Consider the following 27,977-nt stretch of genomic DNA (forward strand, 5'->3'; position numbering starts at 1 on the left):
CAGATTGCTCCTTTCTGCGTGTCTGGCGCCGCACAAACCCAAAAGTGCAATGCTTCTCACAAACAAGTCAGCTGGTATAGCCAGAAAGTCTGGACGTGATGGCAACCTAAAGGCAAAGTTCTAGCTGCCCCAGAGATACACTCTGATGCAAAAAGGAGTTAAGACACTAGAACTAAGTCGAGAAAGCACCGCTTGCTGTAGGAAATGATCCGGATAGGGACACTTCTCTGTCTCTTTGGCAACAGTAGCAATATTCGCTAAGAAGATAGCTGTGTGGTTTAGGATGCCTAGAAAATCTGGATTTAGCTCTTTGCAATTTCTGTCCTAGGTTTATTACATAGAATCATAGAATCATAGAATGGTTAGGGCTGGACGGGACCTTCAAAGGTCATCTAGGCCAACCCCCTGCAAGGAACAGGGATATCTCCAACTAGACCAGGTTGCTCAGGGCCTCGTCCAACCTGGCCTTGAACATAAAAGTCTCACATGCTTTAGCTGCAAAACAGGGTTAATAGTGCTTCCTTTCTGCTTCTTGTCACGTACAGGCAGAATTCAGGACAACAGGATCGCAGTTAGATATTCTCTAAATGACATCAAAGCACAATTCATAAATATGAAAAAAGTGTAAATAAATGACTTGTTTGCAAAGCATTTCTAAACATAGTCTAAATATGGGCAGAATAATCATACCATAGGGCTGCAAAGGGTTTTCTTAACATCAGGGCCCAATTTTCTGTAAGAAAGTTTTCTCTTGGGAGTCTATTTCTGTCTGACAGAAGAGGGAGGGAAGACATACTTGTTTAAAAAGAGGTTTACACCAACACATTATTTGTGTAAACTTTAATTTCCTTACAGTAGAAACATACATAGTACAAGCCAAAAGTAGTATAACAATTTTACAGCAAAGCTAACCAGCAAAATGCAAAACTATTTTGTATCAAATTCTTAAAAAACTGTGCACTTTCTCAAACTTAACTTTGTTCAGCACATCGTTTTGATTTATATATAATAAGGCATTAATTCTATAAGAATCATTTACTATATTCCAAAATCGCATGACCTAGGTGTAACACTCTATAGCCTGATACCATTTTTGTTCCTTTCGATATTTACAGATTTAATCTACCTGCATTGACATGTAGCATAAAAGCACTAAGAACAAACACAAGCTTCGCCAATACTAGTTTCACATTGAAAAAGTTCCATAAAAAAAAGCTCATTTGTGCATTTCAATAGCTTGGTTCTGCTGCAGCCATGACCGTAGTTTAAGAATAATTTCCCCTTTTGGCATGCTTCCTCACTTCCAGTAGTATTTTGGTCTTTCAAAATGCAGAATTGAATCTGCTCTGAACCTGCAGGAACTGGAAGCGGACCCCAGTTTTACCAGCTACCCAAAATTTGTTTTCCTCCTCTCCAGAACACAGTTCTTAAATTTATTTGAAAGATAAATCTTCTATAAATGGCATAATTGAATTCATTCTAGCTACTATGTACAGAAATGGCTCAGGCAATTAAGTTAGTCCACCTTGTCATTAGTCAACAGGAAGTATAATTACTGTAGCTGTAAAGGAGGTATCTAGTGTTCCAGAATAAGTGAGTTTAATTATGGTGAGAGCTTCCCCAATTCTATTTACATGACAACTTCAGGCTCAATGTTAAATAGCAAGTCATCATTTCCTCTTCGAACTTCAAGTAGTAGAGGTGATTCATTCATCACAGCCTCTTGCAGGTCACTGGAAGTCATCAAAGGACGTCCATTGACTTTAACAATAATATCTCCATCTTGGATCCCTCCTCTGCAAAGACAAGAAGAAAAAGGCAGTAAGTATGCATTCTATGCAGAGAAAAAGCCCAAAGACTATTCACCGCCTCTTTGGCTGATGTGATAAATTTTTACTTGTTTTAATTTCCATTGAAGGGAAATTCCACCCTTCTGACTGTAAGAAATAATCAGTAGTACTCGCTAAATGCAAAATCAGGCTCATATTATTTTATTGAGGATTTTCTTCTAAAACAGCAAAAACACACCGACAGTGAAAGTAGTCTAGTTTTCTCTTTGTCTTCCACAAAACTACAGCAAATGAGAAAGAGAAAAGAATTTTAGCCATGACTGACTCGCACCACTCTATCCATTTGCAAGAATATGCTTTTCTCTCTCCAGTATGTATTCCAAGCATTGGAAATTCAACAATTCTCAAAATTTCAAGATAAGCAAAGTGTACCAACTGAACTACAGGTAAATTATTTCTCTCTTGCTGTTCAAATGTAATCCAGAATAGCTGCTTTTACTGTCTTTGCCTTTTCTTAATAATTCCTAAAGTAATTTTTAGAAGTGTCTTACTTATTCACCAACTGTTCTGTAAAATAGTCTTTTTCTCTCAGATAAAACATTGTCCCAGATAAGAGCTCTGCCAGTGTTCTATGTGAATGCTATCCTGTTTCCTGTTTAAACTCAATCCAAGTTTCTATTTATTAATATTCAACATACTTTCCAAAACCAAAATTTGTTTAATTGCGTTTGGGGTGTTCTTTAAATATGCATACTGTTAATGTTTCATAATGTCATTTTAAAAGTTCTGATATTGAAATATTTCACTTTCATAGATGTGAGTAGAATCTTAGCACAAATATTTTAATTTTTTTTAACCTAAAGGCACAATTTTTAATTGTTTAAATACAAATCAAGATTGGTATGAGGAAGTACTTGAATACAAATAGAAATATTGCCTACTAGTATCTATTGGAGATTTATTTATGGTGAAGAAAATTACATGCTCTACATACCTATGAGAAGGTGAGTTTGGAACAACTTCATGTACATAAATTCCACTTCTGACATCAGGAAAATCTGCATTATTGTGTTTCAGTTCTTCCACCAAGCTAAGAGAAGAACAAAATTATACAGCACAACAAAAGCAGTAGCATTCAAAATTTATTTTTTATTTATTCTCATTTTTTTTGTGTCCAAAAATGAGTGACTTAACTGTTAATCGTTTGCCCCTTGTTCTTGTGAGGAGAACGCAGGGGATTTGAACCTGGATTAAAACAAGCAACACAGACTTTAAGAGAGTCAAAGCTACTTACCTGTGCAAAGCATGCTATATTTAATGGTCTTGTACATCTCCTGCAAGAATCTGACTTTTGCTATTTGTAGCAGTAGCACAGAGGGCACTGTAAACAAGCACAGGGACAGCAGCACAGAGGCAGTAGCACCCTCTGTCCTAGGTGCTGTACAGGGACAAAAGACATTTCTGCCCCAAAGAATTAATGCTGGTGATGGGGCAGAAATTTGCTAACTATTTTGCTTCTTTCATTTTGCAAGTAATTTTTAATTTGTCTTTATCTAGAACAATATAGCTTTTGGTAACTTCAGTCATCAGATAGATCAGAACTGTCAAGAGTTTTCCAGGGAAACTTCAGCTTCCTCAAGTTTTCTTGAGGAATTGTTTGTGCATCCCTTAAAGAAAGAAGACAGGAACCAGCTGCAAAACAGAGACTCTAAAAACATTCTCTCGTTTCTGAGAAGATGACATCATTTCAGGTCTGTACACAGTGTGGGTCAAAATCCATTTATAGAAAGAAAGGATTTTAAACTAATGATGGATTACTCTGCTGTCCGCCATGAAAATGTGGGGTCCCTCAGACGGAAAGCAAGCCAAAATGGCTGCACACAGCTTCACTTCATTTGATTTTGTACTGAGGAAGCTAACAATCAAATGACTAAAGCAAACAGACCAAGGGAAGTAGTTTTTTTTTTCCTGAAAACAGGCCTGGAGACATCTTACGTGGCTTCATTAGATGCCACGAAAGCAGTAAAATCTCACATCGTGTTCATTTCACAATTACGCAGAGAAACATTCTGAGCTTCTCTCCATCGGTGGTGGCCCAGTGATGTTAATGCCATTACACTGATTTGTTCCAGCTGAGGATCTGACCCTTTGGGGAGGACTGCAAAAGTATAACTCAAACAAAGATGGCTTTACTACAACTCCAGCTGGAAATCGTCTTAATGTTGCAGTCTACTGCCACATTGGAAACGTGCCTACTGCTGGGAAAGAACACAAGCCTAAGAGCCCTCATTTGTTATCCCAGATTATATCCGGGTAACAGGAAGACACAAAGCAATGTGAGAGAGAAAAGACAGTAAAGAACTGGAGGAGGCTGTCCATGTTCTGCCTTTGTTAACATGGAGGCATGAGCTTTAGTTCTGCACTTTAGCACCTACTTTCTTTCTAGTTAATGGTTAGGCACCGAATCTCACATCGGATGGCCTCCACTGGCACTGATAAAACTACCGCCAAAGCCTCAGGCAGCTAATCTGTCACTGGCACTCAACCAGCACCTGAAAGCAGCAGCTTGTTTAAATGTCCCCTAAAACCTAGTGTAACTCCATACATCCTCATCAAGAACGAAAATCCGTGTTCAGGCTCTTCCTAAATTCCCTCAGCTATCAACAAGGCATCCGCCATTTAGAGAATGACTGATAGTGATTTTCCAGATCTCAGAACACATATTAAAAATGTTTAAAATTAAAAAGTTTAAAATGAAAACATTTGCAGACTTCATAAAAGCTAATGCACACTTCTGGTTTCTCTGGAAATTTGGAAAGAAAGCTCAGTGATCAAGTTCTGAACCACTATTGACCACATCTTGTATGCATGATCATACAGATTAACTTTCTAAGATACTTACGCAGGTGTTATTGTCAGCATTCTGATACCAATGAAACGTTTCTTCCCATCTGAAAATAACACAGAGGATATTTAAGAAATTTAGGCAAACACTGACAAAAATAACTACTTTGATGACCCAAAATATCTATCCATTAAACCAGGATCCATCTGCTTTTAACAAAACTAAACAGAAATCACACACATCTTCACTGAGGCCATTTTTCATTTTGGTTAGCCTTGTTGTACAGAATGACTATCCCTCTCCCTGCAAGTAAAGGTAAGAGAGAAGCTCATTTACACCCCCTAAGAGTTTTCCTTCAGGAAATTCAGGAAAATTTCTGTGATCTAGTATCACATGGCTTTGGTAAATGGAAAATTTCATAACCAGCTACTGTTTCATCTGAAACTAGTCAAGTCAATTTAATCATATGGTGTTCTCATTAAAATGTAGAAGTAGGATTTAAAGAAATGGAAATTTCCACTTTTCAGAAAAAGGAGAAACAAAAGACTCATGCTGATTCTAATGCAAATGATTTGTTATTTCTACCCCAAAGAATGAAAAAGTGATTTTTTTTAAAAAAACACATAGACCTTAGTCAAAATGATCACAAAAATGATCAGAGGGATGGCACACCTCTGCTATGAAGAAAAGCTGAGAGAGTTGGGGTTGTTCAGCCTGGAGAAGAGAAGGGTCCGGGGAGACCTTACTGCAGCTTTCCAGTACTCAAAGGGAGCTTATAAGAAAGGTGCGGATTAAACTTTTTAGTAGGGCGTGTAGTGATAGGACAAGAGGTAAGGGTTTTAAAGTAAAAGAGGGTAGATAACAACTAGATTTAAGGAAGAAATTTTTTACAATGAGGGTGGTGAAACACTGGAACAGGTTGCCCAGAGAGGTGGTAGATGCCCTGTCCCTGGTAACATTGAAGGTCAGGATGGATGGGGCTCTGAGCAACCAGATCTAGTTGAAGATGTCCCTGCTTGTTGCAGGGGAACTGGACTAGATGACCTTTCAAGGTCCCTTCTGACCCAAACTATTCTATGATTAGCTAGGACTCTACAGAATTTTAAATGGTGAAAACTCACTCCTTTAGGAATAGCACCACATTTCTGTAGTCAGCTTTTATAAGTCATGATATTGCACAGCTGTCTTATGAAAAAAAAATGCAGTTTGATGACTTCCTGCAGTGAGTTCTTCAGTAGTTAGTTATATCCGGTATGAAACAATATTTCCCCTTACTTGTTCCAGCATAACTACTTCATAATTTCTTTGAGGTTCTCCATGTTCTCATGTGAGGAAAGAGTTTGAAAAGGAGATGTACACAGTCTCCTCTAACTCTTATTCTTTCCAAGAAAAATAGTGCCAAGTGAAGGAATTAGTTGTGAATCTTACACATTTCCAATATTGCCATTAGTGTCAGTGAAGATGTGGACTGCTAAACATTGGATTTACTACACTCGAAACAATCTCACATCTGTAACTATCATCCCTGCTTTTCCCTGAAATGTTCTGGGTCTCCTATATTTTAAGGCAAAACTATCGAGATCAAAATCAGCTATAGTAACAGTGTCATGAAGAAGTCCAATTACTCAAAATTGAAGTCTCAAAAGCTTTGGACATGGCCATGAACTAGTGCACTCATAGTGCTTCTCTAGTCCACACAGCATAAATGTAAGTTTTCATTTTTTAAAAATATCCAAACATGGTAATTCTCCCACCCAAAAATAATGTCCCCATCCCTGCAATGTGAGCAGTTAAATGATGAAGTTGTCTCCATGAGACACAAAGATGACAGACTCTCTGGTGACAGTTTACTGTTTGCATTAAACAGTTTGCTGCTGGTCATCACCTGCGTGATGGAGAAACATGCAGAAGCAAAAAGCATGCTCTGGGGCTGAGTTAGGAATGTTTACATGAAAGAAAAATGAAAATGAAAGAAAGAACAAGAGAAGCTGATCTGGAAGAAACAAAACAGCAAGGGGGAGATTGGGCAAGAATGAAAAACCACGGCGGAAATGCCATTGATCTAAAAGAAAATTATTTCTCTAGGGGCTAATGATACAAGTAAAAATAAGGCTTTGGGGAAAAAAAAAAAATCTGGTAACTACAGATTTGTTCACAACTATAAGTCTCATTCTATCTTCATCTTTGGGCAGGTTCATGTATTCTTTTACTCCTGTTCATGCATTAAAACTCAAAATTGCCTTCAGCCCTCTCTCCACAAACAGTTTGCCATACTGCAAATAGTGGTCCATACTGTAACAGTAGCAGGCTATTATATAAAGTAAAACTAATAGCTATGAGCTATGGGTTATTTTAGCAGCAGAGTTTAGATTCCGCCTCTTCCCACCCTCTAGCCATTTTGTATGTCACAACTTCTGGCCTTTTGTTTTGAAAAAGTCCATTCCATTCAATTTAACCCATCAAACACTTTGCACAAGACCCAAAGTTTTCATCAACAATGATTAGAGGGAATATAATTGTCCAGTTTATTAGAAGTATTAGCAGAAACTGAACAGGCACAGACAACCAGTTGCAGTGTTTTATTATCCTCAAAGGACGGGCATTTTGACAAAGGGGTGAAGTCCCATTGGCAGAGCAGTATGTGGCACCTGGAACTATCACTGTCATATTACATCTGCTCTTTGAATCAATAGTCTCAAAAGCTGTCATTCTGGCAATTTCATACAATAATAGAATGGTTTGGCTTGGAAGGCACCTTAAAGATCATCTAGTTCCAACCCCCCTGCCATGGGCAGGGACACCTGCCACTGGATCAGGTTGCTCTATGCCTCATCCAACCTGGCCTTGAACACCTCCAGGGATGGGGCAGCCACAACTTCTCTGGGCAACCTGGTCCAGGGTCTCACCACTCTCAGAATAAAGAATTTCTTCTTTAGATCTAATTAAAATCTACCCTCTTTCAGCTTAAAGCCATTATCCCTGGTCTTATCACTACATGCCCTTGTCAGAAGTCCCTCTCCAGTATTCCTTGTAGGTCCTCTTCAGGTACTGGAAGGCTGCTAGAAGGTCTGCCTGGAGCCTTCTCCTCTACCCTATGCTGAACAACCCCAAGTCTCTTAGCCTGTCTTCATAGCAGAGGTGCTCCAGCCCTCCGGTCATCTTCGTGACCCTCCTCTGGACTCACTCCAACAGGTTCACGACCTTCTTACGTTGGGGGCCTCAGAGCTGAAGGCAGAACTCTTGGTGGGGTCTCACGAGAGCAGACAGGGAGAACCACCTCCCTCGACCTGCTGGCCGCGCTTCTTTGGATGCAGCCCAGGACACAGTTGGCTTTCTGGGCTGCAAGTGCACATTGCCGGCTCATGTTAAGCTTCTCATCAACCAACAACTCCAAGTCACTCCTTCTCCTCAGGGCTGCTCTCAAATTTGTGCAATCATGAGGCAGAAGAAAAAGCAGTTAGGAGCACTGGAATAAAGTGAGGTTGTAAATCTAAGAAGCTGGTCACCAGGGTGCAGTTCTAGCAGTAGTTAAAAGAAGGTTAATATGTTGGAACAATCAGGTTGAACAAATGTGAAACCATTGTGGCTTAAAGCTGGAGCAGAGCACAAGAGAGAGAGATATCCAAATCGCATTTCATTTTTGTAAGCACCAGGCCAGATTAAACACTGATTCCAGTGTTCAATTTAAATTAAGGTGTCAGGTACTCAAACTCTTGCGCACACAAGTAACTCTGGCACATGAGTATCCCATTGCAGTTGATTTCTGTGAGGCCAGGATATCACCAAGACCTCTGAGTGAAGAAATGAACCCTGCACTTTTTATTCAAGTGGCAGGCAAAATTCCTACTTCTCTGCTCACTCCTTTTGCACTTAGACCATCTTGCAGATTGCATAAGCAGCCCTGAAAGCATTCAAGGAAGATACTCCACTGCCGAACAGAAACCATGAAGACAGCTTGAGTTTATAATGCTGAATTATGTGCAGTGTACCTGAAATATAAATTGCATATCCGAATTTAACCAGTAGTCTGAACGTATACTCAGAAAGCTTCCTAAGCCACCCTCATGACTACTGGTAATAATCATACAAACACATAGCTAAGCATATAGCTTCAACGTAACTACTAAAGTGTTCTGGGAATGTAAAAAAGGATACATATAAATGACTTTTTTGTGTGTGGCCAATGCAGAACTCCCATCTATCCTTGCTCATCCTAAACAAGGTTTATTCACTTTTCTGCTAACATTATGAGGCCAGGCTGACCTCCTAGGCTGGATTTTCTCTTTAGCGTTTTGTCAAATCGCTAACTTATTGTATTCCATCCTAGAGGATCCATGTCTGAACACTTTCTAGTTTTACTGTTCTGCTCAAGACTAAACTAGGAATATATACAGATGACTTCCAGAGGTAAAGACAGAACGCACAGATAGTTAAAACTGAGATACAGATGGAGACACTTAACTTCATGCACCAGTTTAAGAATTCCTAACTATAAAAGGAGGTTAACATCATTACTGATAAATCCAAAATTAGCGAAGGCTTTCAGATCATTCAACAGATAAATAGCTCTATGCAGAGTGTGGTAAATCTTTGGTCAAAAGTACATCAGGTATTATTATGTATTACCCATGCATTAGGTATATAGAATACAGAATGATTAGATAATAAGAATCAGTGCAAATAATTCATTCAAATGCCATCCTCGCCTCCTTCCCCCCGCCTCCCTCCACTCCTTACTTCTGTAGATCATGAATTTGCAGTTATATACAATGGATGGGACTTCAAAAATATATGCCTTATAAACTGGCAGTTATCTATCAATCTATCTAAACAATATTCTGAGTATCTCCTATACGCCACAGTAAATCTGGAAAGAGTAGCTTCCTAAGGGAATTTTATCATCTTCAGGCAATATGATATTTAGAGCAAAATGGTAATACCCTTAAACTTATTTCTATGACCTAATTGTACCATAAGGGCGGGTCCCACTGAAACTACTGAAACATAATTGGAGCAAAAAAAAAAAAAAATGACAAAAACATCCCAAAAATTCTGCTTGCATAAATTCCTTATGTCGAGAAATAACATCTATAAAACAACCCTGAAAACTATTACTAAAGGCCTAAAAAATGCAAACTAAGTCTCGAATATGGTGAAAATATCTCCTAGAAATTCTTTCTCTGTGCATCAAGGGCTTTAAATGACTGTTCTTCTGCCTGCAGCAAAAGTGTAAGAGGTACTTCAGTCAAGCAAAAGCAAAAAAAAATTTAAAAAATAAAAAAAAAGTTAAAATTGCCTGTGCCCAGGTTATGCCAAGCAGTGATGGTCACACTGATGCTAAGAGTAAGCGTGAATCCTTTTCCTTTGATTAGAGGATAACGAGTTATCTCTAGGCCCTCTAGCTGGGCTCAGCGGGTTCGTCGTTCTCTGGAGACAAGGTGCCTGAAGGAGCAAGGTGGCTGATTTCAGTGGTGGTATCTCCAGCCTTTACTGACTTTTCAGCCCCAGTTACCAGGAATTCCCTGGCAGATAGTGGGCTTTCTGATCAAGGCTTGAGTTCATGGCTCTAGAGCCATGGCTGCAGGGTAAGCCATCGCCCTTTCCTGTTTTGAGATGAGCAGTTTGGTTCTGAAGGGTGATATCACTAATGATACAGACCTGCTTTTCTCAGAAGCCAATTAGTAACCTGGGTGAATAAATACGTTGTTGACTTGTTGGCTGAAACAGAATTGTCTCAGCTACTTTGAAATGTACTTTTCAGCACATAATAACTTTTTTCATCAACTCTTACCCCTACCACCCCAATCAACAAGTGAAAACAATCTAATTAGGGGAATTCAGCAAAACACAGATGAGGGGACCCATCAGATTTGTGATGGTCTCAAATATACATGCAGATGCATAACTTTAAAAACTCTGACTAAAGGAAGTTTCCGAAATAACAGTATCTGAGAGGAAAATGGTGTAGAGAACCAACTCTTGCATCAGCAACTGGATGAACTCAGGAGAAGACAAGATTAATATAAAAAAGGTTCAAGAGAAGCAGCAGCCAATAGTCATGATAAAAGATGAGTAGGGTGTGGACAGATAAACTGGCAAGCAAAAGAGAAAGATGAAGCATAACTAGATCAGCTTTGGCTGTGCAGCATGTAGTATGACACCCAGTACAGTGTCACAGATACAAGGCAGGCACATAAAAAAAGTCCAGAGTACTGCAGATGTCAGTTGCTGGTATATTTAGATTTATATGCTCTTTGGTGCAGAGGTCTTTCTTTTTTTCTGCCTCTCCTCCCTTTCCCCATGTACTTCTTCAGGAATTAGTACACAGCTCTTCCTCCACCAGGATCTGAGAGTCTATCACAATGTCTGGTTATACAGCATTGACACAGATATCCATGGAAAAATAAAGATCATCCACTGATAGTGCACACACTATATTCCATCCATCGACAAGTGTTTTAAAAAGTTTTTACCTTATTCCCCGCAGTACACCTTAATCTCCTTTTTGCTTGGACAATATGTGAAAGAGGAGGATAAGACTCCTTGAAGAAATCACCATCTGTTCTCAAGATCATTTGAGACTGTAATGACTCATCTGTGTCCTCACAGACCCTTTTCCCCAGATTTATACAGATACTGTCTACTCTTTGAAGTTGTTTTCTATTTCCAAATCCATGTGTTCTATACTGTAAAATAATGCCGCTCCTTTCAGTAACAGGATCCTAGACCCGTGTCTTTTGTTACTTCGCCGACAGATGAGGACAATAATTGGAAGATGTCACTGTTTCTTGCAGACCTTACCTTTACTTTGTTTGTCATGTGACTCTGTGAGAAACTGAGTGATGCGGTCTGAAGGAATAGCAAAAGAAATTCCAGCTGTGACCTTCAAGGTATTAATCCCAATCACTTCACCATCCTGTTGAGAGACAGCATCCAATTAATTTGGTCCTAAGTGACAGGGTTCAGCTCACTGCCTAGCATTTCATGTTAAAAGCTGGTCTAAGACATTTTAGAGTGTTGTAATCACTCCAGAAATAAACATTACTTCTAAGGGAGGATCTGGGCTCTGATTCACAATCCCTCTCTCATTTAACTGTGATGGCCAGAGAGATTACAGTACAGTTTGTTCATCCAAGGTCCATCTCAGCACTCGGCAAGAGACTCTCTCTGCCGAGCGAGCAGTGGAGTCACTACTGCCACTACAGCCACAATTCACTGACCTGCAGAATCAGTGCTGGTTTAAAGCAATCTATTTTAAAATCAGGTTTGTGCAGATTAACCAGGTCCCACCTTTGCTCTGCATCCCAGGTGTATAGTGTGAATGAGCTTAACTGCTCCTACTAAATCCCGTTTTCCTCACTGCTGTATAAAATTTCCTCTGATCTATGGGGAAATGTTTTTCAATGGTGTATGAACTGAGACCTAATTTGCATAGTTTGTATTAGCTTCAGAGTATCTGCCTACCATTAGCTTGAATGACTGGATGCTAGTATGACCTATGAATCTTTTCAAAAACATACTCTCCCACTTAGTTCAAACTAGCTCTTAAAATAAAACAAAAAACAAGTCACTTGGACTTACCAGATTAACTAGAGGTCCTCCAGAGTTGCCATACTGTAAAAATAACATAAGAGAACAATAAATTGGTGCTTCACTATAGGAAATGCAGTTTTCATTTCAAACAGTATTTTAAGCAAATGAAAGAGAGCAGGTCATTTCTTAGGCAGCACTGAAGGACACGATATTGATCACAGAAGATTACAGGCAGGTCTTACCCTACCCATTCACACCTTTTACAATTAGATTTTCTTCTTTTCAGAAACAGGCCTTAAGTTAGGAACAGGAACTTACCACTCCAAATAGTTAGACTCTAAGTTTAAGAAGAATCATTAAATAGTTAAAACAAGTATTTTGATTCTTCTAAAGACTGTCAGAACAAGATTCTGAAATAATTAATTGCTATTTAAAGTTATATTTCAGTGAGGTGCACATACAGTTCTTAAGTAGTTTTATTCATCTCTTTGGTTTGTAACACTGTCAGTCTCTTATTCTCCACTGGAGAAGAACACAGTGCTTTACATGTTTAATCACAGCGTATCGCTATGAGGTAGGTACTACGTAAGGATTGATTTAGTAACCATAGACATGCAATCCTCTCTAGGGAGGGCATATAGGCGCTCTGAGCAGTCTGAAATTGCCTAATATCTAATGGCCTTCAAAGGAAACATCCAACAGGACTACAGGAAATGGGAGTTGGAGAAGTTCCTTGTCCATCTTCATGTTGGCTCAAAAAGTTTGGTTTTGAGTGAGGCCAGAGTTTTCCAGTAGGTCTACTGAACAGCCAAGAGCAGCAACTTACCACTCAAAATAAACAAAAGCTAAGTGATACATAACAGCAACATGAGCCATATAAACTGTTTACACTTAGATAGCGCTGGGCAAGCCTTATAGATTCTCAGAAGAATAAAACAGACACTGAAGTTTTTAAAACAGTGATCAGAGGCTACACACTTGATTTTTATGTCTGACTGACACAAAGAACCAAGATACTGATTTTTCAGCCTTCCTCAGCATATCATCTTTCATTCACATGTCCTCTACTTGAAAGATGTGGTAACCAAAGCACTTCAGCACATGCAGTATAGCTCCATTTAGGAATGTACAGCCCTGTTTTCTCCTGTCCCATGTTCCTGCTGTTCTAGTGTTTCTCAGAAGGCAGCTGCATGCACACTCCTGCAGGAAAATCTTGGCTGAGCCACAGGAATGCTCTGAATCGACCAGCTCTCAAACTCCTCCCATTCTCAGGAGAAAACTAGTGCATTAGCTAAGCACAAAGCATCCCTATGCCAGGGACTATCTTCATACTTTGTGGTCTCAAATGGCAAAGCAATAATAATAATAATATATTGTCATTTGCCTTACAGCCTCTGCTATCACTATTCCATTTGATCTAGCATTATCTGAAACACTCTGCTATCCTTGTCTAATCTTGCTCATTAGCTTTTGAGAGCAGAGAATGCCTAAGTAAATAGAAGGAAGCAGTTTGATCTTGAGGAATGTGTATAGGCGAGAAGTCAAGAATCCCATGTTCTAATTCTGTCTCTGCCACCAATTGCATGTGTGCTCCCAAGTAACCCATTTTGCATATGATTTCCTATTCTCCTTTTACAACTAAAGAAATTAATTACAACTAAATGTCTTAAGAGGTTCAGCTCCTGGATCATACAGAAGCTTTTTGAAAAAGGTTGCTTTTATGTCACATCTTAGCACAAAAAGTAATTACTCTCCTTTTTCCCCGTACAATTTATCTTGACAAGTCTGTGCCAATAAATATTTGTGAAGCACTTTGCATATGTAAAATGCTAAGTGTTATGACTGGTAATGTCAAATTTGATATTGAGGTCCAGCAAATAAATGCTGAAAACATTTTCCTTTCAATGTATAACAGATTTACGCTGTAAAATTTCAGGCCATTTTCTACCTCAGATATGCATACAGTGCTCTTTTTTGAATCACTACAAGTTATGTACCCACCCAAGGACTTTACTTAAGCTCCCTGAATCCCTCCAAGCTGCTGTGAAGAGATAGTATTTTCATGTATTTCTGTACAACATGCAGTGCTAGAACTTTTAACTTGAACTGCATCTCCAACCTTATGTTATCTTAAATCTAGATTCTTACTTCGAGTTTGTGATGTGCAAAGGAAAAACAACAAAAACATAACAATCAACTCTCTCCTTAAGTTCTTACCTGGGTGTTCTGTCATTAAATTCAAGCAGACACTATCAACTTGACTACTCCATCCGGTTCTAATGAGTAGACATGAAAGAAACTGTGGCTCTATTCTACAGCTTGTTTGGCCAGATCAGCTGAACACGCAGAAAGAGTATTGATTTACTGCTGCTCTATACAACCATGTGTTACTGCACGAGATCTACAGAATGAGAAGGGTCTGTCACATCTAACATCTTCATAGACAAGCTCAAAGAGGGCAGTTTTATTTAACCTATCTTTCACAACATTAATGCTTGAACACGACTTACAGACACTGCATAGTCTTTTATAAAAAGAAGAGCCTATCACTGATTTTAAACAAAGCTGCTTTTATTTAGTGGATTCATTTTTCAGAGCACACACTTCCCTGCTGAATAGGCAGGGATTTCAAAGTCTCAGGACTGTGAAGCTCAGCTCCTCACATACATAGTACTTACATTGATAATAGCATCTGTCTGAATGTAATCCATATCCGAGTCCCGCAGGCCAAGTTCTTTGCCATCTCGCTGAGCAGTGCTGACAATACCTGTTGTCACAGTGTTCTGTAAGGCAAACGGACTTCCAATCGCCACCACAAATTCTCCTGGCCTCAGATCAGCAGAGTGTCCCAGTAACAGTACTGGTAGTTTTTTCTTAAATAAACACAGAAAGAAATAAATAAGCATTAATTTATACCTGCATATAACCTGACTGGAAAGATCAAAAGCTAGCAAGAAGTTAGGAACATACACTTTCCATTACATTAACAAAAAAGCCACACACTATCATACACTCAAAACTTATGCCAGATAAAATTAGTATACTGCAGGGTGTTACTGCTTTAAACTGTCTTCAGGAACACACTGCTCGCAGCAGTACCTTTCCATTTCATCCAGAAAAAAAAGCCAGCAAGATTCTGAAACAGATCTCCCCACTTCCCAGAAGATTGTTCCTTCTGCCTCCTAGAAATAGCATACAAATAGCTTTTGACCAGCCTGCCACTCTCCCTAGACTACGTATCACCTTGCGGTCCATGTGTTAGCACAAAGCTAGAAGGATTACACAAAATAGCCTGGTTCTTCAGGTGAAGATAGCAGAATCCGGCCACATGTTAACTGAGCTGCACTTTTTTTAGTTCTTTTTTAGCTGTTCCTAGCACAGAAGACAAAGTAATTTAATTCTAAGATATGAAGAATTTCCTGGCCTACAGAAACAGTTTTTCCAGTACACTGTTTTCCCTAGATATATTTCCAAGGAATCCCTAAACATATATTCCAGCCAATCACTCTATGCTAAGTGAAACTGAAATAGGAGTTCCCAAATTAATTCATTCATCTGTTTGCACCACTCACCTTAGGGTGAATTTTTATTGTTGCAATGTCAGATTTCTTGTCAATGTCTTTGATGGTTGCTTCATAGGTATCTCCATTCTGCAGCTGCACTTTCAATTGCTGTCTCCCTGATATAGCATTGGTGCTTGACACCACGTGGGCATTGGTCACAATTAAACCAGAATCAGACATAATAAACCCAGAGCCACTGGAAAGTGGGACATTTCGGCCAAAGAGAGGATGCCTGTACAAAAATCAAGTAATTATAAGGGAAGCGTAACTTAGAGAAGATTACATTAGAAATCATTTACCACCATTCACCCCGAAAAATAACAAAGCATTTGATGACCAAGTTACAACCCTTACAAAAATTAAATTAAAAAAAATGACAAAGAAAGAATCCTTTTCTGAAAATTGTGATTGCTTTTAGTCAATCAGGGTGGTAGGAACAGATGTTTTCAGGCAACCTGCAGTGCCCTTTTCCTTTGGTTTCCAATTCTATCTTTATAGGCTTCCTTGCAGAGAGGCTAGGGGGCAAAAAGGGAAGGAAGAGCCCATCTGATCGCACCAGTTGTTGCTTCTCTACGAGAATAAAATGACAGGAAATAGTAGAGCTGACAAATGGACTGGTCCTCTAATGGGAAAAAGGGAAGAAGAAAGAACCTTGCAGTCGGACAGAGGGGCAAAGGAAGAGGTGACATCTCAGGAAATCATGAAGCCCAAGTGTGGACTGGCAGGGAAAAAGCATGTCTGGAAATTGAAAGGACTGGGAAGGTGAAAGAAAAGAAATGAAAAACTCTAAAACCAGGTAAAACTTGGGGGAAACAACATTCACTGCAATATAAGCAGTTAAAAGACTTTATAAAGTGTTTAAAATATTATGTCTTTTCTCTATGAACCTTAATGTAATGACCTTAGATTTGTTAAGGGAATAGAAAGTGCCTGGGCAGCAGAAGATTAGAAAACATCCACAAATTCTTCTTTCTTCGAAGACATGGTCCTTATTAGGAAATTGAAAGTTCTGGGCTATTCAGCAGTAAAGAACTGGAGTCAATCCCAGGCAGAAGCCAGTGTTACAATTAGCACCCAGCAGGATGCTGGACAAACATTTACTTATAGGGAAAGAACAATCAATCTTAACTATACATGCAAAGACCTTAAACATCTTCAACTGTAACGTTCTCTCAAAACACCAATCACCATGTGCATAAAGCTGTGTTTCAGAAAACCTGATTATCTTGATTTTGCACATTAAAAAAGCCTGTAAAAATTATTCAAGAAATTCTTAAGCCTATGCAAAATTAGAGTACTCTGAGCAGAAAGGTATTCAGGTAACAGAGCACATATAACATTTGCAGTAATTTGTTCTGACAGGAGGTTGGTTTGAGCACGCAATGTTAAACTTGTCACCTCAGCTCCAGCGTCAGTACACTGAATATTGGTATGTACTGGTCAGCAAATTTAGTACATTTTTTTCATATCAGAAATCACTTTTGTGTTTAGATAGGTCACATCTGGTCAATGTGCTACCCCTCTTAATGTTCTCCCTGTCAAAATAAAATCACCTCTCACTGAAGGTGGAATAAGGAACAAGGGGCTATGTTTTTCGAGCTTATCTTCTGGACTTTTTTTTTTTTTAACTGAGATAATAAACACAATCCAACAAGCAATATATTTTAGTGAAGGCTGAAGAGATCTCCAAAGGTGAGACAGACTTATTTTATGGCAGACAATATGTATTGTAAAGTACTGTAATGACTGTAAGCCCAATAAAATAGATCTACTAAACAGGAACAAAATACAAATGGGTGGTTCTCTGGATAAATGAGTCTGCTATACTGTTTCAGAGTATTTTGTGAACTTCAAGAATTCAAAGTGAAAGTTACTACACTGGAAAATCTTTGTAGACCTTTGTTAAACAACGCAATGAAAACACAAAGAATTGAAAGTGTTACCTGAGGAATAGTTCAATGTGCACAACTGCAGGTGCAATCTTTTCCACCACATCTGCTATGAAGTTGAATTTGTATCTTGGACTGCTGGACTGTAGGTGACCTATACTAGCAGAAAGAATTGGATATGTTAATAAGACAACACCCTTTTTCACCAAGTAGGTGAGATAAATATGGTTTGAATTGCCCTGTTTCTCCTACTGGAATAGCTTCCAAACAGACATTGGAAAAGAAATCAAAGTCATTAAGATTGTTTAAAAATTATCCAGCATTTTGCTTGATCCTGAAAAAATTAGGCATCAGCATCACTTGCCTATAAGGTCTTTGACTTTCTTGGAAGTCTACAACCTTGTCTGAAGTACTTTTCTTGGGACAACTACCAATTATTATCCAAAATGCATAGGGTCATAGGATAAGTCAGGTTAGAAGAGACCTCAGGAGGTCTCTAGTTCAACCTCCTGCGCAAAGCTGGGTTGGCTACAAAGGCAGACAAGGTTGCTCAAAGGCTCTGTCCAGTTGGGACCTGCAAACATCGAAGGATATTTGCTCCAGAAACTCTCCGGGCAGCTTGTCTCACTGCTTCACTGTCCTCCGTGTGACAAAAGTTTTTCTTCTATCTAGTCTGAACTTCTCTTGTTGAGACTCATGTTTTAGCTCATGCACGTTGTCTCTCACCATGCACCTCTGGAAAGAATCTGGCTCCATCTTCCTGGTAACTTCCTCGTGAGTACAGGAAGGCTGCTGTTAGGTCCTCCTCAAGCTCTCTCCTCCAGGCTGAACAAGCCTAGTTCCCTTAGCTCCTTCTGACAGGAGATATGTCCAGCCCCTCAACTATCCTCATGACCCTCTCCTGAACTCTCTCCAGTTTGTCAATGTCTTTCTTGTATTGAGGGGTCCAAAACTGGATACAGTATTCTAGGATGTGGTCTAGCAAGTGCTGACTAATACAGCTGCAGCATTCGAGAATCACATTTAGAGGCCAAGTTAGGATTTTTTGAAGTAGACACATTAGAAATCTGCTGTAAATGACAATCTTTGCACCTAAAAAGTTTTGCAAATTCACATTTAAGCTGTCACAAGCAACTGGGCACTGCAATAGAGTACTAAATACTAAGCGTTCTGATAAAAGCCAGTGCGGTACTGTTAAACAGCACTACACACAGCATTTATGAATACTGAACATAATTCTGTGGAATGAAGATATTTGAAGAGAGGGAAAAAAGCCCACAGCATCGTGGCTTTTAATGTCACAACATCCTGGATGTTAACATCATAACATCATAAAGTGATAATACTGCCTGTGCTAGAATGTCATACTTACCTGCAATCCCTAATACAAGGGGACATATCACCACATATGTTAAACGTATGCTAGGGGACATATCACCACACTCAAATAGCAATCTTTCATGTTCACAGCCCAATGCTTTAAAATTAATTATGGGATCTAGGGAAGGAAGTAAACTAGTTGTAACCAGATACAGCAATAACATTTTTGGTTTTTTTCAAATCCGGTGCAACAGCACACTGTTCATCCCAGGAGATATAATTCTTTTTCTGTCATTTAGCCAGGAGAGAGAGGCTCTAGTTCTAGTTTCTAAACAATATCAACTCTTCAGAAGTGATGCTTTGCACCATCATGATTTGCTTTAAGTTCAACTCATGCTGAAGGATGAGCTTACTCCACAGTAGCTCTTGCGTATCAAGTCAACAACTGGTCTTAAGGGTTCTAGATTTGCCTGTTTCCAGATCGCACAACATAGTACCAGGTCCAAATACAGATTCCGTCTTCCAAAAGTATGTATTTTTCCTTCATCAGCTGCCCTTTACTCAAGTCTTTAAAAGGAAAGTAGGTAGGAAGCACCACACAAAAAGGAAAGATACACACAAAAGAAAGGAGAGAGAGAAGAGAGTTCTCAGGCATTTTGGTATTCTGTGTGGTTCTTAATTCAAAGATTATTTTCACCAATCCTTATCTGCAGGTGTTTTACTGACCATTAGACCTTCTAACTTGTAAATTACTTAGGATGAACATAAAGATTACAGCACAATGGAGTCTAACGTGTTTACAAAAAATATGTCTCACTGATCTATTCTATTCTTTGAACGAATTCATAAGATAGCAGGTGACAGAGAACTAGTTGTTATAGTTCCTATAGTCTCTCAGAAAACTTTCACAATAAAGTGTTATAAGACCTAGAAAGTCAGCATGTAAGAGGCCTTATAGTACAGTATCCAAAAAACCTGAAGAAAAGACAGAAACTTATGGAATGGACCCAACACTGGTACCAAGGAAGACTGGTACCAAGGTATTGAAGAAATTAGATCAAGACAATTAGGCATTTCTCCACAGAAGTTCGTGAGTTCTTTTTCCTCTTACTGGACATGGGATTTACTTCTTAGGGGAAAGAAACCACACTTACATTTAGCAAGTTACATTTATATGATACACTATAAACAGAAGGAACGACTTGGCAGGATTAGATTCGGTCTATTATTTTTATGTGCATTCTCACGCACTCTGAAAAATCCCTCTAACCAACTGAGTGTGCTTGTTTCAGTACTTAGTTTAAAAGAGAGACCACAAACAGGAATCAAAAAGGACAATCAAACGTAAGCACAATATACTGTTATTTATTTTGCTTACTGGGTCACTTAAGATTTATCTTACCTTCAGTTTATAGAATCATAGAATGGTTAGGGCTGGAAGGGACCTTCAAAGGTCATCTAGTCCAACCCCCCTGCAAGGAACAGGGATATCTCCAGCTAGATCAGGTTGCTCAGGGCCTCGTCCAACCTGGCCTTGAATGTCTCCAGGGATGGAGCATCCACCACCTCTCAAACTGTTACACCTCTCAAACTGTTACAAGCAGTTTGCCTGATTATGGAGTATATCCTTCGAAGTCTACTAACATGACTTTGAATACTTGCATACACAGCAGTGTTCACTGACGGGATATAACGTTATCATCACATTTATCTTAATTGAAATGACTACACATCTATGACAGACAGTTGGCTAGACCCTCAGCTGATGAACTAGCATAGAACCAAGGGGAAAAAGCATGGTGAATGCAGGCTTTCGGTTGGTGTAAATCAGCATAGCTCTATGTGAGTCAGGGCAACTAAAGCCCTTTGCATCTGCTGAACTGTTCTGCCCGTGCCAAATTGTCACAGCATTGCACATGGCCAAAAGCAGAGGAGGACACCTGCCAAAGAACTCAGTTTTGCACCACTCCTGACTAGCCACCAGAGAAACATCATGGCTGGCAGTGGCTTTCCAGGTAAGATTTGCAGTAGGCAGAAAGAAAAAGTTTGAAAGATGTAGCAGATGAATGTAAACATGGAAAGAGTTGAAGAAAATAAAATGTAGCAATACAGAAAGGAGACTGTAAAACTGAAGCAAAGCTTGTCTTCTTTCCATACCATAGTGAAAGCATTTCTCACTCTGAGCAGAAGTCCAGAAACTCTCTGCTGGGGTCAGAAGACAAGAATACTCAAACCTGAAGGTGAATCCAAATCTGCACTATATATTAAGGGGAAATTCGAAAAAAAAAGGATCAAGAATAACAGACATGCAAACTTCTTAAGCTGAAGAACTACTAGCCTGATTAGAGATGAGGTGTTCTTACTAATGTCTGCTGGAGACTAAATACTAGTGAAAACTGACTTAGAAAGTTGAGATGCCTTCTTAGAAACTGATCTCTCTTGAATCATCTTCTGCAAGCTGGGAGTGATAAGAACCTTCAAACACATTATATAACATCCCAGGAACTCAAACTGTGGACTTGGAACATGTAACTGCAAACTAACATTTACTCTCTCACACACAGCCCTATTTAAGGGAACTGAAATTTTAGTTATTATTAAGAAAATTTCAGTGCACAATTATTAAACTGTTGGTTTTCATCAGAAGTTGTCGATACACTTTAAAAGGGAGGAACTGCAGTCTGAGAAATTGAAGAAGGAAGCAACATTCAACACTGCATGAGCTGAATAAGGTCAGCCTGAAAACGAGTGTTAAAATACAGTAGCAGAATCAGGTCTTTATGTCATACTTTCAATCTATCCTTTAATTCGAGTTAGCTGGTAGACAATAGCTGCTGCTACTGTTCTTATTAAAACATGAAATTAAATCCCTGTTTTTCTTTCTTGTCTGCCCCCCTCTGCTGTCTTGCAGAGTTTCACTCAGCTGTCACCTCTGCTGGGCTGTGAATGTAAGAGCTCTATGTTTACAGCAGCTTTGTGTATTTTGACCTACTGACCTACTGAGATTTGCCACGTATTTTTCCAAAGGTCTCTCAATAACCTCCATTATTTTCCATGTTATTACTGCATGTTCAAAATGATCTCACACTAATCGAAGGTAACGTATCTTGGCAAAAAGCTGTAATTTAATCCAATTAACTATCTGTTGCATAACCAAGATATCAAAGGTGCTGCAACCAGGTCATACTTGAAGCAAAAACAGATTTATACTGTATAAGTCTTTAGCTGTCTGCACATTTCTTAATCAAAAGAACAAGATTTTCCTCATCTACTCCATAGTCACAAATCAACCAGCTTTTCAGCAGATCTGAATCTCCATCCTATCATTTCAATTAAGTCATTGGATCTTCAGAAGCTCTCCATCTCTTCTCACAGAACACTCGAAATCCAGATTTGGATGTAAGTGTATAAACTGGAGTTAAAGATGTTCAGTTGGTTTCATAAAACTTGATCTTATGTTTCCAGTTCTATGGGCTCTAACTACAGTGGATTTACAGGGCTAAAGCCAAGTGCCTGTCAAGTAGGGAGTATCCTTATTATCAGCCTAAGACTCTTCCCAGATATTAGTGTTATCTTCAGGCTAGACGTTCATTTAATAGAGTCTTATTTATTTTCTTGCAGACACCAGAGACCCACTCCAATCTCATTAACACTGCTGTAAAACAGGAACAAGTCCTACAAATTTGTAGAGTTAACCTAGTATGAAGAGAACTGACGAAAAATTTCAGCAGAAATAAGTAGTCATAATCCTACTGAGGACAATAAAGCTAGACCTATTTACATTTGTAAAAGATTTAAAGTTTCTGAGTATCTGCCAGCTTACTCCCTGTAGAATTAAATCAAATCACATTCAATGCTTTCTTAAAGACAATACATTGTATTAAAATCCACAATTTTCTATTCATTAAGAATTCATGAGCCTGGGAAACTCATTCTTGTAAGGCTGTTCCCCCGTCCTCCTTTTAAAACCAGCTTCAGAAAAGATCTGTGTGTTCAGCTAAATTATTATGTCTAAGGGAGGACTGCAACCTGGCAGATCTGATCACCAGGGATAAACACTGTCCCTACTGTGCTTTCATGGAAAGAAATGAAAGACAAATAAAAGATTATAATGTCTCTGCTTAAAAAACAGAAATATCTGCTGGAAACATAGGTTCATGGGCAGCTTTTCTGATGAATTCAGCATTAAGATCAAGTTGCATAGCTGTGCACTGACCATAAAGCCTTGGTGAGTTTAATGCCACATTATGGTTCAGGAGACTTGTTTATACAATGGATGTCTACCATGCACAGATGAAAACAATATGAACCAACACCAAAGTGTCTTTCTTGTGCAGTCCAGCAATCACAACGGACAGATGGAGAAAGACTGGCACAAGCCTTCCAGCAGACACCTCACTGCCCCACTGGCTTCAGATGCTTGTTATTCGTCCTTCCCAAGAGACTCTCATCAGAAGACACAATGAGAACATCTCTTTCCTGTTAGATATAGTGTACAAAGCAGTGAAGTAATACACTCTGAATATTTACCAAACACTGTACAATATTCATCCTCACCTGCAGGAACTAAAAACAAACTTAGACATAAGGAAAACAATTAGTAAAGGAATGTGACTAGAGTTTGCATTTCCCTAAATACAGCTGGAGGCAGCTGTAAGGCTTTGATGACAATAATACCAGCAGAAGACTTCAGTGTTTCTTACTGGGCCAGCTTCTCAGAAATGCAAGTAATGGTATGCTCAGTTGTTCCTCTGTATCTTCAAGGTGATGTACAAGCACACTCCAGACACCCCATGTAGAACTGTGTGCAACGACTCTGCTCATGCAGTAACTGTATTTCAAACATTTCTTTTAGGGAACTGAACTTTTATGCTCGTATCTTTCAAAGAGTTGACTGACATGGGTGAGGCTTCACATCATGACCACTTTCTGAGACTGACTTCAGTTAAACAATGCAGAGGACATTCTCGGGCAGAACCCTGCAAAGGATCAGTGTCAAAGCCAATGTACTTGTCCTCTGGAAGTTCTTTCCTCAAATGTTTTCTAACCAATCTTCTAGTTTTCCTTGTTCCACTGACAAAACAGCATCCTTATTTATTTTCTTTTTTAAATTTCCTCTTTATTATCACTTACTACTCTTTCACATCCTTGTTCACCAGACTTCTGTCACCAGGAAACCACAGCTAAGTTTTCTCAGCCTATCTTGATTTATCACAGCCAGAATCTAACTTAGCATCAACATAAGCAACTGGAAATGGACAGGCACAGACATTTCAAAAGCTGCTTCTCAGAGTCATTGCACCTTCTGAAAATGGCCTAAGTCACACTATGTAAGGCTACCGTTATCTGAGACTGTTTTAATACATGTACGGTTAAGCAAAACTGGATTTACTCCATAACTAGCTTAGCCCTTCAAACTCTCAGTCATCTGAGGCCAGATTCTTTCAAGAACAGGGAAACAAGAGAAACTCGACAGTAATTTTAAACTGTCGACTTTCTTCTAAACCTCTCATTACAGCCATTGCATGTTATTGTTTAAAAAAAAATACCATAATTGAGTTCTATTCCTGTCTCAACCACCAACTCTGTCTGACCTTGGGCAAGACACTTGGTTTCTTTGAGCTTCAGTTTGTGCAGCTGTAGACTTGAATAAAAAAATTAAAACTTAACAGAGAACCAGATGCTTCATCTAAGCTGCGGTTTTTGGGGACAAAAAATAAAGCCAAAATAAATCGAACACTAAAATAGTTATATGAAAAAAAATAATGTTACCTCTACCTCATGGCTCCAAATTCCTAAGCCTATTAACAGTAGATTCAGGAGGATTCCTTAGAGAAAATGTCATATATATCAAATCCCAAGCACTCAGTAAGCCCTTAGATGCAGGCTAGCTCACTCATTTTGGTTAAACATTCTGATTATTTCACATGGATTCGTTCCAACCAAGTATCAGGAGTACTAAAGCTAATGGATGCTGATGTGAAAAGGAACAGGCAAACAGCAATCCATAACTACAAAATACTGGAGAGACTGATCATTGCAGCTCCAGGCTGGCATCCGGAGCAATTCTTGGCTCTGACAAGACAGTCCTCAAGTAACTGCAGGAATACCATTTGACCTCCCCTCTCTGCGCCACTGTTCAACTTCTCTGGAGAGCAGGATGTATTAAAGGTCTCCTATTCACAGAAAGGCTACGGTAGCCTGTTTTCCTCTGACTTCTCCTGATAATTCTGGCAACTTTGCTATCTATGAATACACAGGACAGTTGGTGGTTCACCTGACATAATGGAAATACTAATGCGTGATTGATTTAAAACTCCATTATGCATATGACTTTTCTTTCCAGGAACATTATGAGAAAGGCAGTAGAAGCAAACCCTTACATATCAATAAGTATGTGAAAGATATATATAGCACTAACACTTCCATAAAGTGACTCATTTTAATATTAAAAAAAAAATACCAACAAACGATGACTAAACTTTCTGAAGTTAAACCATCAAGCCTGAAGTTGCCACAGCATATCACGATATCCAAGCAAAGGTCACAGCACATTACTGCAAACAGAAGACCACTTCATATCCTGAGTGTCAACGCTTTAACCTGTAAAGGAGGTTCGCAGGCATTTCTTCCCCACTTTAGACTCTACGAGGCTACAAAATTTCTTGTGAAAAGAAAACAAAACAGGTTAAAGACTCTATTTGAGGTGTTTTATATACTACTTGGTGCTTTTTCTGCCAGCACGCCCTGCCCCGAGCAGGGACGAAGGCTGAAGGCGTGCCCGCTGCCCGGCCCCGCCAGCCCGACGCCCCGCACCGAGCCCGCTCCGGTGCTGCCGAGCGCGGCCGGCTCCTGCGCACGGGAGGGCTGCGGCAGCCATGTGCACAACGCCGAGGCATCCACGGCCGTGCTACCCGAGGGAAACCTTCCCGAACCTCAGCCCGAGGCCTCTAGCCCACACCGAGGATCAAGGAGAAGCATTTTTGCCGTTCAGAAAGGACCCGAGCACGCCTTCCTCACGCTACAGCCATCACTGGCAGCGGGGCAAGGTGCCTTCACCTTGCAGCCTCTCGCAGTCCCTGGGGCCACCCAGTCTTGCCAGGTCACTGAAAAATCACGATTTTTTCTGAGCCTGGAAACCAGCACGCCCCTGCGCCGTCCACCCTCCGCCCCCATCATGCTCCTACCCGATTCACAGGCGCCCTTCTGGACCTGGGCGAGGGCGGGCAGCCCGTGCTGCAGCGCCTTGCGGCTCACCGCCTTCAGCTGGCAGATGTTGTCGTAGGTGCGGCCGTCGCTGCCGCACACCTGGGCGCTGAGCTTGCACTGGCAGACCCCCTTGGCGAAGCGCTTGCCCATGGGGTAGCGGCAGTCGAGGCTGTCCCCGCAGGGCGGGTCCTCCTTGCGGCCGCAGGAGTCCCCCTCGCCCGCGGCGCAGATGAGGCAGCAGTTGCAGCGGTCGGGGACGTAGCCGCTGGGGCAGCTGGGGCTGGGGCACTTGGAGACATCGCAGCGCGTCGGGCACTTGGCTCGGGTCGCCAGGAGCTCCGCGGCGCCCGGGCTGCAGCTGAGGGAGAGCAGGAGCAGCGGGCTCAGCAGCCACAGGCGCATCCTCGGCGGGCAGCTGGCGGGGAGAGCGGCGGAGAAGGGCTGCGAGCCCGCCCGGCCCGAGGGCGGGAGGCGGGGAAGGCGCGACCGCGGTGCAGCGAGGGAAGGGGCAGTCGGGCTTTATGCACACACGGGCGGGAAAGCGTCTTCTGTCCCGAGCAGAGCTCCTGCGGGCGGAGGGCGAAAGAGCAGCAGATGGAAGGAGGGAGGCCGGAGGGTAAAGCCGCGGCGTCGAGGCCAGCTCAGTCCGTCCGAGGCGCGGCGGCTCAGCTCTCCCCGGGACTAGCTGGCGGGGCTGAGGCGCCGAGCCATGGCCAAGCTGCCGCGCAAGGTGAGCGCCGTCCCCGGGCAGCCGCGGGAAGCAGTGAGAACGGCGCCGAGCGGAGCGGCAGCGTTATATGTGGGACGCGCCCCGGGCCGCCGCCGCCGCCGCCTCCAGCAGCAGCCGCCGGCGCTCCGCGGCGGCAGCGACGGGCAGGCCCCACCCCGGCCGGGGAGGGACGGCGCCCCGCGGGCGGGCCGCCGGGCCGCGCCGGCTGCTGACGGGCGGGCAGGGCGGGGGGGGTCCGCGGGAGCCGCGGGGCTGGTCCCGGCGGCTGCTGGTGAGTCACCGCCCCGAGCCGGGACAGAGGCGGGAGGTGAGCCCGGCCGGGGCCGTGCGCTCGCTGGCGGCAGCTGTGGGTGAGCGAGGTGCGCTAGAAAATGCAGCTGTGTACGTGCAAGAGGATGTGTGCGGAGGGGGCTGCTGTGGGCTCCGAGTGCTGGGCGCGGAAAGCCGGCAGCCTTTTGTCTCCCTGTTCTTTAATGTCGGCAGCGTCGATAAGGACGTTTGTCACCACTGCCACCAAAGGCTGGTAGAAGTTGAGCCCCTGTACTACTAAACACAGCGGGCATGAATCTCTTGTTGCAGAGGCACGTGGAGCTGAACATACCCCTTGTAGCCACTCGTTCATACGTGGCATCATGGCAAGGTGTCCGAGACACTGTCCAACAGCCAAAGGAGATCCATTGGCCTCCCCACCATCACTGACTTCAACGAAATATTTGGTAGCATCTATATAATATTAATTGAAAGTATTGCCAAAGTCTTAATTCCTAAGGTTTTTATTTCTTTCTTTATTTTGAGCTATTATTAGTCACAAAGTATTCAGTAACGCTGTCAGGTGGAACAGTGCATCTGTCGAGCTCTGTTAACTAGTCATCCACACAGTCTTCGTAACATGCAGAGTAAACCTTGCCCGTGTGTGCCATCCTTATCAACAAAACACTCACATTTGCTCTGAGGTAGCGACTAGTCATAACTTTCAAATTAATTTGTCTAGATACAGATTGAGCTGGCTTCCAGAAAAGTTAAGCTTGACTTAAGGAGAAAGACCTCTGACATAGCTTACCCAGACACCATGCCAAACTTGGCAAGTCTTATTTGCTG

At 41.1% G+C, this 27,977-nt stretch overlaps 1 protein-coding gene across 1 annotated transcript; it reads right to left on the minus strand.

Annotated features, from left to right (window-relative positions):
• Positions 1–1,630: 1,630 nt before the first annotated feature.
• Positions 1,631–26,551, minus strand: HTRA3 (HtrA serine peptidase 3). The gene is made up of 9 exons (XM_086611807.1): positions 26,128–26,551; positions 17,675–17,774; positions 15,741–15,963; positions 14,847–15,041; positions 12,217–12,249; positions 11,437–11,551; positions 4,693–4,741; positions 2,785–2,880; positions 1,631–1,796 (listed from the first exon to the last, which is right to left on the minus strand). The coding sequence occupies exons 1-9, from the start codon at positions 26,549–26,551 to the stop codon at positions 1,631–1,633; spliced, it is 1,401 nt and encodes a 466-aa protein (XP_086467933.1).
• Between the last annotated feature and the right edge of the window lie 1,426 nt (positions 26,552–27,977).

This window comes from Tauraco erythrolophus, chromosome 5, assembly GCF_009769465.1.
Source record: "Tauraco erythrolophus isolate bTauEry1 chromosome 5, bTauEry1.pri, whole genome shotgun sequence".
Classification (NCBI taxonomy): domain Eukaryota; kingdom Metazoa; phylum Chordata; class Aves; order Musophagiformes; family Musophagidae; genus Tauraco; species Tauraco erythrolophus.